At 47.4% G+C, this 15,098-nt stretch overlaps 1 protein-coding gene across 4 annotated transcripts in view; it reads left to right on the top strand.

The window, feature by feature from the left end:
• The window catches only part of LOC147673871 (receptor-interacting serine/threonine-protein kinase 2-like), a 416,465-nt gene extending 413,359 nt beyond the window's left edge, over window positions 1-3,106 (top strand). For 2 of the 4 annotated variants that reach the window (XM_086947754.1, XM_086947752.1), the window contains exon 12: window positions 419-3,106. In XM_086947754.1, coding sequence (XP_086803880.1) covers window positions 419-478 — 60 coding nt within the window. In that variant the 3' untranslated portion in view covers window positions 479-3,106. The remainder of the gene's footprint in view (window positions 1-418) is intronic. The other 2 variants (XR_015302639.1, XM_086947753.1) reach the window with 2 other exon arrangements.
• Window positions 3,107-15,098: the final 11,992 nt, after the last annotated feature.

Here is a 15,098-nt window from a genome sequence, read left to right as displayed (position 1 = left end):
TCCTATGGCACAATGTAATTATCTACACGTTACATGTATTGGCTGGTACGATGATTTATATTTTCATTTTCTCATTTATATAATAGAAGGCCCTTGTATATTTCTTTCTATATTTCTGTAGTCTGTTATATCTCACACCTCTGTGATTATTGGCAAAACTTCATAAATAAAATTATAAAAACAAATAATTATCCCTACTCTACCAAACAATTTGGAATAGACACTTTTTTATGTTGCTTGGGGAACTGGCCTGTTTTTAGAAGATGGAATGGGCTGGTTGTCAGATAATCTAGATTCCTGAAACAAGGAATAGACTTTTACATGCCCATTACCCATAGTGTTGTTTGTATCTATATAAGTGGTTTCCATCTCAAGGGTCTCTTCGTCTAACATCCATCTGTTGTCTATCCTGTAACAGGTCTATGCTGCAGAGGAAGCTGTTGCCGGATCATCACCAGTCGACGAGAGACTATTCTGACTTGCATGACAGAGGGTTGTCTCAACAACATTCTTGATATTCTACAATCTCACCGGGTGTTGGCAAAAGCGGATTACGAACTGATCACCTCCTTCCCAACCTTAACAGGACGTGCTCGGGCCATGCTCGACATTTGCCTCTGCATTGGGGAAAGTGTTGCCCACATTGTTGTAACAGTCCTTCTGTCAAACAAATGCTGTCCCCTCATCAGCAAGCAGCTGCAGCTCAGCCTAGAGTTGTGGAATTGATGTGCTAAACCTAGACACATGTCACAATGCAGATGCTCCCATGTTTTTCCATGTGGATTTGTCTCTTCTTCTGAGCAAAGATATATTTGACCTACATTGATGGACCAAAGAAAAGTTAATAAGTTATCAAATGTTCACAGCATCTCACGCTTAGGATTGTGATTCTCTTATGTTTACATTGTTTCATAAGAATATAAACTACTTATAGGAATATGTATAGATTAATTCTCAAGGCAAATTGAGAAAAATTTCACAGTGTTTTTGATGGGAAATGGCCCTCTCTGAAGGATTATCCCAAACTTTGCCTTCCTCCTCCTCTTTTTGCTGTATCTGCACTTTGCCACTGTTAACCAGTGCTAAAGTGCATGTGCTTCTCACCTAATCCCCTAAGCATGGTGACATTGGTAAATACCTGATTGGCATATTTAGGTTACTTATAAGCCCCTTGCAAAGTAGTAATACATATACCCAGGGTCTCTAAATTAAATGCTACTAGTGGGCCTGCAGCACTCATTGTACCACCCACACAAGTGGCCTTTCAAACTTGTCTTAGGCCTGTGTGTGCAGTTTTACTGCCACTTCGACTTGGCATTTAAAACCACTTGCCAAGCCTTAAACGTCCCTGTTACTACACATATGTTACCCCTAAGGTAGGCCTTATCGTGGTCAAAACAAATGTGACATGCACTGCTGGTCATAGGGCGCCTAAAAACTGGACTTGCAACATTTGAATAATTATAGTACAGTCTTTTTAGCAGAGTTTTAACGTTTTTAGAACTAAGGAGTTTTTATACGTAAAAACTGTTCTATAATGAAATATTTTTGTATTGCAATGGTTTTAACGAACTATGCAAATAAAATAAACTTGACTTGACTTGACCTAAGGTAGGCCCTAAGTAGCCCGAAAGGGCAGGGTTCTGTGTAACTAAAAGGTAGGACATGTACTTTTAAGTTATACATTTCCTGGTAGTGACAAACAGCTAAATTAGTTTTGTACTACCGAAAAGCATACTCATCTCATATGCTAGCATTTGGGAATTCCTTAAAACACTCTTAAGCTGTAATTCCTGATTAGAAAGGAGTAGCTGCATAATGTTTCATATCTTTGGAATGGAAATTATAAATCCTTTTCTGGTAAAGTGGAATATAACATTACTGTTTTAGAAATGCCACTTCTAGAAAGTGGCCATTTCTCTGCTCTTACTGCTCTGTGGGCCTTACAGTCTGTTTCCAGTGCATGTCTGGGGTGGGTGACAGCTACCCTTTGTGCATTCCCTCTAGACAGCCACAAACACAGGAAGGTGTGAGAGAGAGAACTCATCATCATTCATCTGCATTCTGATAGGTCTTCCAGGCAGGAAAAGAGGGGGGAGCTGACACGTATACATTAATAGGCTGTGTCCTGTTTCCCTCTCAAATGGCTGATTACCCCCTATTGATAGTCTGGAGCCAGGGCTGGGGAGAAAGGGTCTGTGTGCCCTTCATAGACCCTTCTTTGAAGTCACCCCCACTTCAAAGGCACATGTGGGTATAAGTGCTGGGGCTATGACCCATCCAAATCAGTACACTATTGAATGAACTCTGTTAGGAGTAAGAACTGCTATGCTACAAGGATTTCCACTCTACTTGACTAGCTGTTCTAATGAACTGCTGCCTGCTGTGCTGAGTTGCCCTGCTGATCAATAACCTGCTTAGGATAAAGACTGGACCCATCTCACTTGAACACTGAGTGACTCCGAGGACTTGCTGGCTTGCCTTCTGTTTACTGAAGTCTCAGGGTTATAAAAAACCTCTTGAAACACTGCTGGTGCTGCTGGACTCTGTCATCTGTGAGTCCTTCCCTTCCCTGAGGTGCCCCATCCAGCCCTCAGCCTCAGATGTGGGTTCTGCAGCTGTTTTGCTACAAAATCGATGTATCATCACCACTGCGTTGATCAGAAACCATGTAGTGTCCTTTGATGCCGACACATTGTCGATCCACAGACATCTCCGTTCAGCTCAACAACGCGGGACCCGACTGCAAGGTTCAACAACGCAGCGCCGATCCGAGGCCCCTGACTGCAGTGCTCCACTTCGATGCAGCGAACCGACTTTGTGAATCAGAACTAACGCATCGTACTCTCTACGACAATGCTTTATCCAAGGTACTTTGTCAGAGAGACCTGTTTGAGTCCTGTTGCGGGCCTGCCCTGCATGGCTGTCTGCCTGAACTTTGGATTTACCCCAATTTAGCAGGACCTCAACTAACCTTTTAGCGTTATTGACTTCTAAGCACTATATTTAGTTTACTCTTTAAAAATTCATAATTCCGGTTCTCCTTCATGGATTTTTGTCGTTTTGGTCTTGGTTTACTCAGATAAATATTCTCTATTTTTCTAAACCTTTGTTGAGTCTTTTTGTGGTGCTCTCATTGTGTTACTGTGTATGTGTGTGTGCTGCACAAATACTTTCCACATTGTCTTAGATAAGCTAACAGCTCTGTGCCAAGCAACCAGAGGATGAGCACAGGCTACCTTTTAGTGTTTATCTAGCACACACTGACTAGAGTTGTGGTCCCTGCTTGGATAGCAAGCATACCTCTGCCAACCAGAGATCCAATTTCTAACATTAGTGACAGCGGTGGGATAGGACTTGTGTTGGTGCAATGCCATATAGTAATTTAGTGTTCACTACAACTCTATACTTAAGATGAATTTGAACCTTTTTCAATTCTTCCTGATTGGCTTTTTGATTTTTCTACTAAATTATGTCTCTCTCTAGAGAAGCCCAATCTGCACCAGCAGGAATTACGTTTGAGCTGGCCAGGTTAGAATCCTACACTGTGCAGCAGCTGAAAGATTTCTGCAAAGACTTTCAAATGTCTACAAGCTTCTTTAACAAATAGGTGGAGCTAGAGAAGGCTTTGAGGGCCTGTGTGGAGACCCAGGTTGCAGGATTTGACATCCCAGAGGAGGAGCAGGAGATCCATGAGAAGGAGGGAAGTGACCTGATTTTGGAGTCTGAAATGGCTCTGGAACTGCCTGTGGACTGAGCCAACAACGTGCCAAGAGCAGTAGTGGTTTCCAGATCAGGGAGCAGTGTTTCCTTCAGGAACCTGTCCCCAGAGCTGGCAGACAGGAGAGAAAAAAGAAAACTAAAATTGGACCTAGCGAAGTTGGAGCAGGCTTGTGAAGAAAGGAGGCTGAACATGGAGGAAAGGAATCTTACCAATGAGCTCAACCTCAAAGAGGTGGGCATAAGAGCCCTATAAGTGGTGTCCAGCAACAGCTGTGGTGGCAGTATACCTGCAGTGTCCACTGGTGAGTCCAGAGTCAGGATCCCAAAGGATCTGGTGCCTAGTTATGAGGTGGGGGATGACATAGACAAATAGTTTGCAGCCAATGAAGTGAATCTAAGAGCGCACAAGGTCCCAGAGGAGTTTTGGGGTGGTAGTTTGTGGAGGTATATGCCCACGGTGGGGAGGGACACACTCATTACACTAGAGGTAGAGGACCAGGCATGCTACACTGCAATGAAGGCCCTCCTAGTCAGTAAGTTTGGACTGACCCCTGAGAGGTATAGGCTCAGATTCAGGGGCATACACAAGATCTCATCACTAACATGGGCGGATTTCTTGGATTATGCCAGCGAGGCTGTGTGAAGAGCAGCAATGTTGATGATTATTCAGAGCTGTACATGCTTGACATTTGTTTTCTCAAACTGTGCCAACACCTAGCTGATAGAAAGTTAACTGACCCCAGGAAAGTTGCTGAGTGCTGAGGGGGTGGGCATCTGAGTCTGTACCAGAGTGTCCGGAAAGCTATCTGGGAGTGACCCCAAGAAGGGTGGTTCAGGTTCCCCTCAAGAGAATGAGGAGTGGGGGTCAGGAAAGATCCAGAAAGGTCTCAGATTAAAGGGGAAGCAAGGAGTTCTCATGTCCCTTCTGAGAAGAAGGAGGTAGGTTCTGGTGGGTGGTGGCCCAGGGTGTCCCACTTCCAACGCCACTGCTTAGATTGTGTTCACCTAGGACACAAGCAGGGGGATTCTGTCAAAAGAAACCACCCACTGATAGGAACTATACAGGGGTGGTCAGTGTGGCCTTGGGGGATGTAGTCCCTTGACGTAGGTTATAGAACATGCCATGATCTCTCTCACCTAGGAGAAAGACTAAGAGGGTGAGTTAATGATCCCTGAGGGTGGAAGTCATCAATTCCACAGGGTGGGAGTGAACAGGGTCTAACCACTGCTCTAATGGATACTGGGGCTAGCAGGACCATGGTTGTGGAAGAGATAGTCTCCTCAGAGCAGGACACCAGCAAGGTGTGTAGAGTGACTCAAGCTCATAGGCAGGAATATGTCCACCCTATGGCCCTGGTGTCCCTAGAGTGGAATGGGGAGGTTACCCAGAGAAGGGTCATAGTAAGTCCCCACATGCCTATTGACTGCATTCTGGGGAATGAGTTGCCCTAAGTGTCAGAAGAACTGGGAGGGGTGGCTGCCACAGGTGCCCTGATAGTTCAGTTTTTGGGGGTACCACTCCCAAATGGAGGGTACGGAACCCAAGATGTAGGGGCAGGGGAGGAAGGACTCACCCCTGAAACCTGTCCAGCCCGAGAGTCAAAAACCTAGGTTGGAGGACCAGTTGCAGGATGGGGAACAGCGTTTACAACGCAACTTTTACCACACACTACCTTTACCACGCAACTTATACAACGCAAGTCGTTACAACGACTTGCGCTGGGGGGTGCTGTAGGATAGGGAATGGTTTAATTTACTATCCGAAACCTTCCCTACTATCCACGGGGACTGGAGTTGGAATAGTAAATTAAACTAATCACTATCCAGCGCCCCCCAACGCAAATCGTTGTAACAACTTGCGTTGTAAAAATTGCGTGGCAAAGGCATGCGTTGTAAAAGCATGCGTAGTAACGACATACATCCGTTGCGGGATACCACCTGAACTGGTGGGAGGTGAAATGGACAAAGGGTGCAAGACACCTGGGGCTAACGCCCCCACTCTCAGAACCACAGAGGGCAGAGACCCCTAGATAGCCTAGGGCAGTGGTTCCCAAACAGCGCCGCAGCACCCCTGTGCGCCACTAGAACAACATCAAAATCACGAACCCCTGTACCCTGGACATTGGTTAGCATTCATCTAATAGGCGTCAAACTACTGTTTCCTGGAAAGATATACTATCTAATTCCAGTCTTGCACCCCCTCTATGTGTAGCTGGGTATGCTATATCTATGCCTATACCGTCCAAATCAAACCATTGTTTGTATCTGAAAAAGGAGATTCCGGGCGGAATTTAACTCGACACATCCACTGATGTCTGCTCCACTGAGACAGTACATCCACCCACACTTGAAATGAAAGCAATGCAAAAAAATGTGTGGTGAAAAAGAATGACTCCTCACGGGCGAACAACCCTCGGGGCATCTTGTAGATGTTACCGATGTACAGCCCCTTTCTCATCATCGGTTGTCATTCCTTTTCAAAGAAAGATAAAGAAAAAGAGTGTCCATAATAAACCATAAGTGTTGGACATCATAGCCTTGGGAACCTTATCCAGCCGGAACTCTCAATCATCCTAGAACCGTTCCTGGGATGATTGAGAGTTCCGGTTGAGTCCCTGTACGACTGATGCGACAATCGACAGTAGAGTTTTCTCAATCGCTGAAAGAGGCTTGTACTGAGAGCCATCCCTTACCAGATAGTATGAGAGGAAGTCGGCTGGATAAGGTCCCCAAGGCTATGATGTCCAACACTGGTGCAGTGACCGAGTGGTGAGCCCTGACGAATCTGCCATACAGTACAAAAGGCAGTGAAACATGTTGGCTACGGGTATTGGTATGCGATATTAAGCTACCAGCCCTTTTATTTCACCAGTGCACACCAGATTTAGGAATAAAGTTGTGCCATTGGTGTGTCTGTTGATTTTAATCACTGATTGTGTCACATCAGGGAGCGATTCCTTGAGCTCTTTGTTTTGCACCTGTCTCTCTTTTCAACACGTATGGTTTATTATGGACACTCTTTTTCTTTATCTTTCTTTGAAAAGGAATGACAACCGATGATGAGAAAGGGGCTGTAAATCGGTAACATCTGCCATATGCCCCGAGGGTTGTTCGCCCGTGAGGAGTCATTCTTTCTCGCCACACATTTTTTTTGCATTGCTTTCATTTCAAGTGTGGGTGGATGTACTGTCTCAGTGGAGCAGACATCAGTGGATGTGTTGAGTTGAATTCTGCCCGGAATCTCCTTTTTCAGATACAAACAATGGTTTGATTTGGACGGTATAGCATAGATATAGCATACCCAGCTACACATAGAGGGGGTGCAAGACTGGATTTAGATAGTATATCTTTCCATGACACAGTAGTTGATGCCTATTAGATGAATGCTAACCAATGTCCAGGGTACAGGGGTTCTTGATTTTGATGTCTGTTTAGTGGAGGGCTATCCCGCAGTTACCCTTATTTCCCTCTTGGCTCCTTTGTGAATTACACGCCACTAGAACAAGCCATGGGTGCCACACTCATCTTGGGAATGTGGGAAAGGTAGCAGGTTCTGGATAAGATTTTTACAATGTGCAAAGTTTGTAGATTATGCTATTGCGGCGCTGATTAACCCATTCGGAATGCCGTGAGGTAAGTTACGAAAGCCCTCCTGTTAGCATCTACTCTGGAGCATGATTTAGCCCGGCCCCAGTGCGTAACGTGCTTCAAACAAGCATTTACAATGCAATGGTTTTGCCTTTGTTAAAGTTAGAGCTATTGGCATTACTCTTGACATTTTTTTTATTTATGTTTTTTTTTAACATAAATAAATGGCATTGTCATTTACAATAGCAGGGCAGGGCACAGGGAAGGGGGGCGAGGAGAGACGAAGGAGAGCTGCGGGCTCTTGTTGTAATGCTTGCATGGATGAGTTGGTGGATGCATGCATGGGTGCATGCATGAATGGGGGTATGGATGGGTGTATGGATAGATGCATGGATGGGTGGATGGATAGATGCATATATACAGCCAATCCCTCAACAATTTATGCAATCCACCAACCCATCCAACCAACAACCCATCCATGCATCCACCCATACATCCATGCATCATGCATACATCCATTCATCATGCATCCATCCACCCACTGTGTCTCACTCCGACCCCTCTAAATATAACTCATTTTTTCGGTATATAGAGATGACTGTATTCACTAGTATATGCAGTAGTGTGTTGTGGACTTAGTTTGAGTGTTTGTTTCCTGCACACTCACACACTGCCCCTACACATTCACACACTGCTCACCCTGCACACTCACACTGTTCACCCTGCACACTCACACAATGTGCACCCTGCACACTCACACACTGCAGTCACTGTCACTCTGAAGTCACTGTTACTCTGCAGTCACACTCACTCTGCAGTCAGTCTGCACTCACTGTCACTCTGCACTCACTCTGCACTCACTGTCACTCTGCACTCTCACTGTCACTCTCGCACTTACTCTGCACTCACTGTCACTCTCGCACTCACTCTGCACTCACTGTCGCTCTCGCACTCACTCTGCACACACTCATTCTGCACTCAGTCTGCACTCACAGGCACTCGCACTCACTCTGCACTCACTCTGCACTCACTGTCACTCTGCACTCACTCTGCACTCACTGTCACTGCACTCACTGTCATTCTGCACTCACTCTGCACACACTCACTCTGCACTCAGTCTGCACTCACACTCACTCTGCACTCACTGTCACTCGCACTCACTCTGCACTCACTGTCACTCTGCACTCACTCTGCACTCACTGTCACTCTGCACTCTCACTGTCACTCTCGCACTCACTCTGCACTCACTGTCACTCTCGCACTCACTTTGCACTCACTGTCACTCTGCACTCACCGTCACTCTCACACTCACTCTGCACTCACTTTGCACTCACTGTCACTCTGAACTCACTCTGCACTCACTGTCACTCTGAACTCACTCTGCACTCACTGTCACTCTGCACTCTCACTGTCACTCTCGCACTCACTCTGCACTCACTGTCACTCGCACTCACTGTCACTCGCACTCACTGTCACTCGCACTCACTCTGCACTCACTGTCACTGCACTCACTCTGCACTCACTGTCACTCTGCACTCAGTCTGCACTCACTGTCACTCTTCACTCACTGTCACTCACACTCACTCTGCACTCACTGTCACTCGCACTCACTCTGCACTCACTGTCACTCGCACTCACTCTGCACTCACTGTCACTCTGCACTCACTCTGCACTCAAGGTTTAGATGGAGAAAGGTCATTTACTGTCCCGATCGTGAGACAGAGATTAACTAAACACCTCACAAAGTCTACTAAACACCTCACAAAGTCTACTAAACACCTCACAAAGTCTACTAAACACCTCACAAAGTCTTGTCACAGCAAAAAATAAATGATAGAGCGAATAAAAAATGCTACCGCCGGCCTACAGCTTGCAATGCATGTGCGTGCGCTTATGAGCAGAGGTGCCACATGGCATTCTCCTCATGCTCATTAAGCACATGGCTCGCCGCGCGCTTGATTGCGATCGCGATCCCTTTCAGTTTCGGTATGCATGTAGGTTGGAAGGGAACGCTGGGGTTCATTTCTTTTTAGTCGTGCTGCATAAGCTTTGTAAAACTCAAATAAATGCAGATTAGCTGTAATAGGTCGACTAAGGTCTGATGGGGCGAAAGGGTTATGTGCATGGCATGCACGTCTCAAAGCATTTGGATTAACCGTACAGAAATATAGTGGCTTACTATAGCCACTAAATCGCTCACTGACTCACAAGCGCGCATACAAAAACATGTCATGCTTCGGCAAGGGGTACTACGGTATTTAATCTTGTACCCATGAATACCATGACAGAAGCCCTGGCCCGTTTCATTAAACTGTGTCGGAGGGGCATGGAGCCAGTTATCTCCATTGGCTCGCCTTTTCCGTGGTTAATAAGAACGAAAATAAATGGGGCGAGGCATTGTTTTTCTAGCACGATGTCGAATACCTAATATGTGTAATCTTCTTTCTAACTCGTGCCTCTCACGTCCAATATCTTACACTTCCGTCGCTTAGATCACTCACCCTTGTAGCTTCTTTTTCCACCCACACTTTTTCTGACGCCGTGTTCCCTTCTCTTGCAACACCCCCCCCCCCGCCTCCATTTTCAGTCCACTGTCTTGCTCTGCGCTTAAGTCTGTTCCAATATATAAAAGACCCGGTTCCCCAACCCAGCGACTTTAATAAAGCTGTGCTCTATTTCCCAAATACATTCTTTAATTAATTCTGTTTCTAACTTGTGCCTCTCTCGTCCAATATCTTACACTTCCATAGCTTAGATCACTCACCCTTGTAGATTCTTTCCAAATTCAGGTCGGTAGCTCCTGCCCATTGCACAAACTGCGGTTGTGCGTTGGGTTTGTGTTAAAAAACTAACGCAAACCTGACTCAAAACCTGTGTAAAATGTTGGCCTAAGTATTTGACAGCACAAGTTCCTAGCGCCCCTGGCTCTTAAACACTATACAGCGTTATTTGTAAAGGCCTTGCACATGCGCCTTTTCAGTGAAACTACTCAGTGCACACTACAGCATTACTGACTGGCCTCGAGGTGCTGTGAGGCAGCTTCACTCAGGAGAAAAGTTGATTTCACAGCTGTGTGAGGGTGCTCACAATAGCAAATACAAATATCACACTGAACAAGTGCAGGGTTAACACTAAAGGTCAGACGCAGAGTGACCCCCTCGTTCATAGGAGCGCCGTGAACCCGTCCTTCCTGGCTCAGGTAGTCTAGGCGCTAGTGATTTGCTTGTCTCACTAGAGTGAAGCTCCAGGAGGATGTTGGAATGCTGGGGCACAGGAGGCGCTATATGCCAGGCGGCTCGCAGTAGACACAGGGCCTGCGGGGCTTCTGTACCGTCCTCGGGTCAGGAGGACAAACGACTCGCCCTGCAGCAGGGCAGGTCTGTGAAATGTGTGCAAACACTAACCGTGCACGTGTACATGTAATTTGCATGTTTGGTAAACCGCAGAGGGCACTGTTAATCTCCCCTCACTCCCACGGTTTTCATCTCTCACAACCGGTTATTTCTTCCCCTTTGACCTCTCTCGACGCTCCCCACACCACCCACACTTCCCCCTCACGCCTCTGTCCTTTGTTGCCCTCCCCCTCTCCATCACCTTAGTGCGTGCACGGCCTGTCACAACAGTTTTCTGAGAGGTGTCAGCGCTCAAGGCCCTGCTCGCATTATAAGGTTTCAGGACAGCCGTCTGGCGGGGCCGAAGAGAGCTGGAAGGTGGTAATAGAGCATGGGTTGGGGCTGGAGGGCTGGAGGGGGGACGGGGGCACAGACTTGAAGATTAACAAAGAGAATGAAGCGGTCTGCTTTCATTCCACACCTTTGTTGTCAAGCACAATACAGGTGAAACCCGCTCAAGTGACCCGACCCGGCCCTGCGGTCACCAGAGGCGGGGCGGGCACCTCTCGCACCGGGGGTATCACTTACTGTACCTGCGCCACAACGGGCTTTAAGGCGCTTGTTGAACAGGATCCCAGAAATGACGGCGGCTGCAATGAGGGCAGGTGCCGTCAATGCCGGACCAGATTCGGGGGTGTTCCCGAGAACAGGCTTTCGGCTGACGTCACCAAATGGGAAAAATTCTCGGGAACGCCCCCGAATCTGGTCCGGCATTGACGGACAGAGCCCTCTCCCAATGGCTAGCCTCCATTTATGGAGCTAGCCAATCGGAGAGTGGGGCGGGTCCCTGTTCCCCACTGTAAGACATAAGATTTTTCCTAGCGCATGCGTACTTTGTACGCATTTGCTAGGCAAAACCTAAAAAGCCTAAGCGTGGGCTGGGCCAGGCGTAATCAGGACACAGTGATGCCAAGTGATATTGCTTCCATGTTCTGCAGCGACTCTAGGCCATCCTCATTACAAGTAGCTTCAGAAGAAAGGGAATGTGAAATTTACAATCAGGTAATCATAGAGATTCTCCCGAACTGTACACACCCCCATCTTTATATATATACAGTTACACAAACTCTTTGTTGTCATTTTAAATGTAAAGAAAAGAGAATCTGGGAAGTAAATCACCCATTCCTATTTTTATACAGTTCTGAAAGTCACAGAACAACCCACCCATTAGCAGCACTTTTGTACGTGCCCTGGTACTTGAGGTCCAAGAGGAGACATCTTGTCAAAATGGATTTTGCTGGTTTGCCGCAGTCGTCTCTGAGTCTCTGCCTTATGATTGCGAAGTCACCAAAACTCAGTTTTGGAAAACACCCCACTCACACACAGCTCTAGTACGTCCGCCTCCCAGCAGGCAGTAATGAACAATTAATATTTTTTGTTTATTTTACAGAGTTGTATATAGCGCGAACTTGACCCGAAGGTATCGGATCGCTTTATATAGCACCAGTTGCATTACATGAGAACACTATATTTTGTTTTTGTTAGGCACAGGGAAATTAAGTGATTTGCCGAGCATCACAGTATGTTCAGTGTCGTTGCCGAGACTCGAACCCAGTTCCCCAGATTCGAGGTCGACCGCCCTAGCCATTAGGCCAACTCCTCTCCCCAATAAGTGTGAAAAGCACAGCCCCCATCATGTCCCATTATCACGCAAACACTGCAGCTCTACAGCACCCGTCTCCTAGCAGGATTACACTTTGCACCACCTACCCTCCCCAGCCCTCTGCTAATATAACGCAGCTGCCCATGGGTGCATCATATGCATAAGAGCTTGAGCACCAGAGAGGCCGAACAGAAGAAGCACAGAGAGAGGCAGTCTCCCTGGTGGCAGCGTCACACTGAAGGGTGTATCACAAGTGGTAGCAGGATAGATGGGGAGGACCTCACAGGCCATCAGCACCCACCAAGGACGCCGTCAGCCTACGGGTCCACCCTGAGAACTCTCATCGCAGGGAAAATGCACCAGAAAGGTCACAGTCCGGGGTCACATATAGGGACAGCTACTGAGCAGGGTCTCCATCAGTCGAGGTAATTGCCGTCCGGGGGGAGGCGTCTGAGCCGTCCTGTGAGTCCAAAGTGTGTCTGTTGGCAATATATAAGGACCAAAAGTTTTTGGGCCTGTTGCGCGGGGGAAGCAACTCACTATACTTTTCTGTCTGATTGCAGCAGTACAACATATCTCTTGACCATTGTGTCAATGTGGGAGTTGGGCCGCGCATCCAACAGATAGCAATGCAGCGTTTAGCAAGCAGAAAGGCCATATCGACCAGCCGCAGGTGCGATTTAGGAAGTGGTTTCGAGTAGCCCAGAATAGCTACGAGTGGGTCCGGAGTCAACTCCAACCCAGACACGGGACTAATCTCGCGGAAGACCTCCACCCAGAATCGAGCGATCCCTGGGCAGGACCACGCAACGTGAAAAAAATCAGCCACAAGCGTGCCACAACGATCGCACTTCGGAGTTTCGCGGAGACCATAACGGTGGAGCCGCTCCAGAGTGTAATACACCTTATTTATATATATAATGTGGACTAGCCGATGGTGGCCATTAAGTGATACTCTCTTGGTGCTGATACAACAGTATTGCCATATATCATCAGTCAGATCTGTATGCAGGTCTTGCTGCCAAGCCAGGCGCGGTTTAGTGTATGCGCCGTCCCTAGCGGCCATTGTCGTGTGATAGAGTCTAGACACCAGCCTAGCTGGAGAAGTCGCTCCGACAACCACTGACAAAGGGGTCACCTCAGGGGTTCCGCCATGTCATCTTGGAGAAGCGCCCCTAGAGCATGTCTCGTTCTATGTATCTGAAATTGCGCCAGAGGCGAGGGCGACCACGCTCCCCGAAAGATGTCCTCAGCAGAACGGGCGACACCGTCCTCGAAAAGGTCCCCCATGGTATAGACGTTCAGTGACCCAAGAGCAGTAGTAACTCCTCTGTCCCTGAATGGTGCCAACCAATAGCACCAATCAAGGTGTGCCAAAGGAGAATACAATAAATTATAGGCAAGCACATTAAGCATACTATGCCATGCATGGGTGACTGATGTCAAAGAGTCCAATATACCTGTACGCCTATCTTGGGGAGAAAAGAGAAGGGATAGAAGTGGCTTAGTGTCTGCCACTATGGTTTCAATCCACACATGCAGGGTATTAGCAGGGCCGTGTATCCAGTGGTATGCATGGGAGCCTTGAGCTACCCTATAATAAACTTCAAGATCCGGAGCACCCAGACCACCCTTCGTGTATGGAAGGGTCAATATTTTCCAGGCCACCCTGGGCTGCTTGCCCGCCCAAGCTAGGCAGACCATCAATGACTGTAAGTGCTGAAAAAAAGTTTTTGAGAGGACCATAGGGATGTTTGTAAAGAGAAAGAGGAAGCGCAGCAGCACAACCATTTTCATCAAAGATATCCTACCCAATAGCGACAGTGGAAGTCGAGCTCAAACGTCTATGTCGTCCTCAAGTTTTGAAATAGCTACCCCATAATTTTCTCTCAGTACTATGTCCGAATCAGTGTGTAAGCGGATCCCCAGATAGGGCACTGAGTCAGTAGTCCAAATAAGCGGGTATTCTGGCTCGAAGCGAGTGGTGGCGGGTGTCAGGGGGAACATGATAGACTTGCCCCAGTTGACCCGAACTCCCGAAAGCGAACCAAACAGCATCACCTCACGCAGGACAGGGGAGAGGTTGGTCTCCGGATCTCTGATGTAGAGCAAGGTGTCATCAGCATACGTTGACACGATGAGCTGATAGTTAGGGAAGCGGATGCCCCTGTGCCCGTGATATTCGCGAAGAGCGCAAGCCAAAGGTTCGGCCGTTAGGGCATAGAGGATAGGAGATAGGGGACACCCTTGCCGTGTGCCTCTGTGTATGCATATAGGATCAGTGACCAGAGAGCCAATCTGGACACGGGCCGAGGGTTCGTGATATAACGTTGCCAGGAGTTGCAGGAATACCGCTCCGACACCCATGCGCTGCAGAACATGCCTCATGAATGGCCACTCAACGAAGATAGATAATCGTAAATTGGAGCCGTTGCCGGGCATATGGACCTCAGATTCATGCTTCAATACCATCAGCACCATAACAATAAATTGTATACAATTTATTGTTATGGTGCTGATGGTATTCTGGTGCTCCTTGTTTTTAGGATTTAATTGATTGATCCATCCAATGTGGGAATTATCACCACCTTGACTCCCAGAAGGGTAAGCAATTGATATTTGTGGGCATGAATCTGAGGTCCATATGCCCGGCAACGGCTCCAATTTACGATTATCTATCTTCCTTATAGGATCACCATAAAGATCCCTGTTTGCCCCGTATATAATGTCTTGAAGAAGACTTGCATGGCCCAGGCATAACTAACCGCAAGGCCCTAAGACGAGTTGAAACG

The sequence above is a fragment of the Lissotriton vulgaris genome, chromosome 12, assembly GCF_964263255.1.
Source record: "Lissotriton vulgaris chromosome 12, aLisVul1.2, whole genome shotgun sequence".
In the NCBI taxonomy this organism is placed as follows: Eukaryota; Metazoa; Chordata; class Amphibia; order Caudata; family Salamandridae; genus Lissotriton; species Lissotriton vulgaris.
Note: the sequence above shows the minus strand (reverse complement) of the source record. Positions and strands in the feature narration are given on the sequence as shown.